This window comes from Erigeron canadensis, chromosome 9 (genome assembly GCF_010389155.1).
Source record: "Erigeron canadensis isolate Cc75 chromosome 9, C_canadensis_v1, whole genome shotgun sequence".
In the NCBI taxonomy this organism is placed as follows: domain Eukaryota; kingdom Viridiplantae; phylum Streptophyta; class Magnoliopsida; order Asterales; family Asteraceae; genus Erigeron; species Erigeron canadensis.
The window spans coordinates 28,787,388-28,788,622 of NC_057769.1; the positions used below are offsets into that span (position 1 = coordinate 28,787,388).

The following is a 1,235-nucleotide window of genomic DNA, read 5'->3' on the forward strand; positions in this document are numbered from 1 at the left end:
GAACATATACATTAAACCTATATTAATCCCTCTCTTTATATCTACCTTTAATTTTATCACATAAACCAATCACAATGTTAGGCTATCAATTTAGACTTTTATTCATGTTTCATCATACACACATTATGCCCAACAAAAGTCTTGATATAGGGATCATACCATTAGGTAATGTCTCATATATAACCCATATATATTCTACATTTCTACTCCCCTTCCCCTACCCATCATTATTTTAGAAAATCTTAACAAACATAGAGTACATATAGATACATGATACAAATTACAAATAAACTTGGGTTTCATTATAGTTAAGTAACAACATCAATTACCACCAATATAAACTAATACCAACATAAACCAAGAATCCAAGAAACATGGATACCTCAACTCAACCAAAAGAAAGATAAAAATATCAATGTCAATGATATCCAATCCGTTCATGATATAATTGGACGATGAGATGTAGACAATCTTACCCCTAGTCAGACAAAATAAAGATTAAAACTTTACCAAATAAATGGCTAAAGATCATGTATTTATAGCATCCCTAGCACATCTTGTAATGATTTCACATCCTCTGTTATAAGGATTAGCAACTGATCCTTTACCTTTACAATTGTAATATGAAGCACCAGGTGTACCACAAGGCACAAGATCTCTCTTTAATGTTTCATAACTTATGTACTTTCTCTCCATCATCAACACTCTTCTACTACTTTCAGACTCCATCAATTCATCTTGTGTATAATCATCAATCTTGCCACCACAAACCCTCTTCACCATTGGACTAAAGTTGTCATCTTTAAGCAAATTTGGGCTTATAAGTGAAACCCCAGATGAAATTTGGTAATGGGTGTTCAAGAAAATGAGGAAAAAGGGTAACAAGATAGATTTCATTTGTGGGCTTTGAGTAAATTTTTGCAATTGGGATGTATTTTGGTTTTTGTGTTTTTTTTTTTTTTAAAGTGTTGAGAGTTAAATGAGTGCATTGAAGGTCATAGTCTCTCACCAACCAGGGAGAAAAAAGCATCCATAGTGAGTGGGTCCATGTAACCCATATACTTCGTAATACTCTTTTTGTGATTCATTTGATAATTTGATGGATACTAAATTTTTTTTGTATTTAGTACTCGTATTATGGTTCGTTTCAAAAACTAGCTTCAAATGTTCTATCAAATGTCCCACATTGAAGTTAATTAAATATACACATTATATCCCTTATTTAAAATTATTAC

At 31.5% G+C, this 1,235-nt stretch overlaps 1 protein-coding gene across 1 annotated transcript; it reads right to left on the minus strand.

Annotated features, from left to right (window-relative positions):
* Positions 1-280: 280 nt before the first annotated feature.
* On the minus strand, positions 281-967 carry LOC122582816 (protein RALF-like 24). The gene has a single exon (XM_043755249.1). It carries the CDS (start codon positions 895-897, stop codon positions 529-531), a length of 369 nt encoding a protein of 122 aa, XP_043611184.1. The 5' UTR covers positions 898-967; the 3' UTR covers positions 281-528.
* Between the last annotated feature and the right edge of the window lie 268 nt (positions 968-1,235).

Excerpts from the sequence above, each read along its gene's own strand:
- LOC122582816 (XM_043755249.1), bottom strand. The coding sequence starts at position 897 with ATGAAATCTATCTTGTTACCCTTTTTCCTCATTTTCTTGAACACCCAT.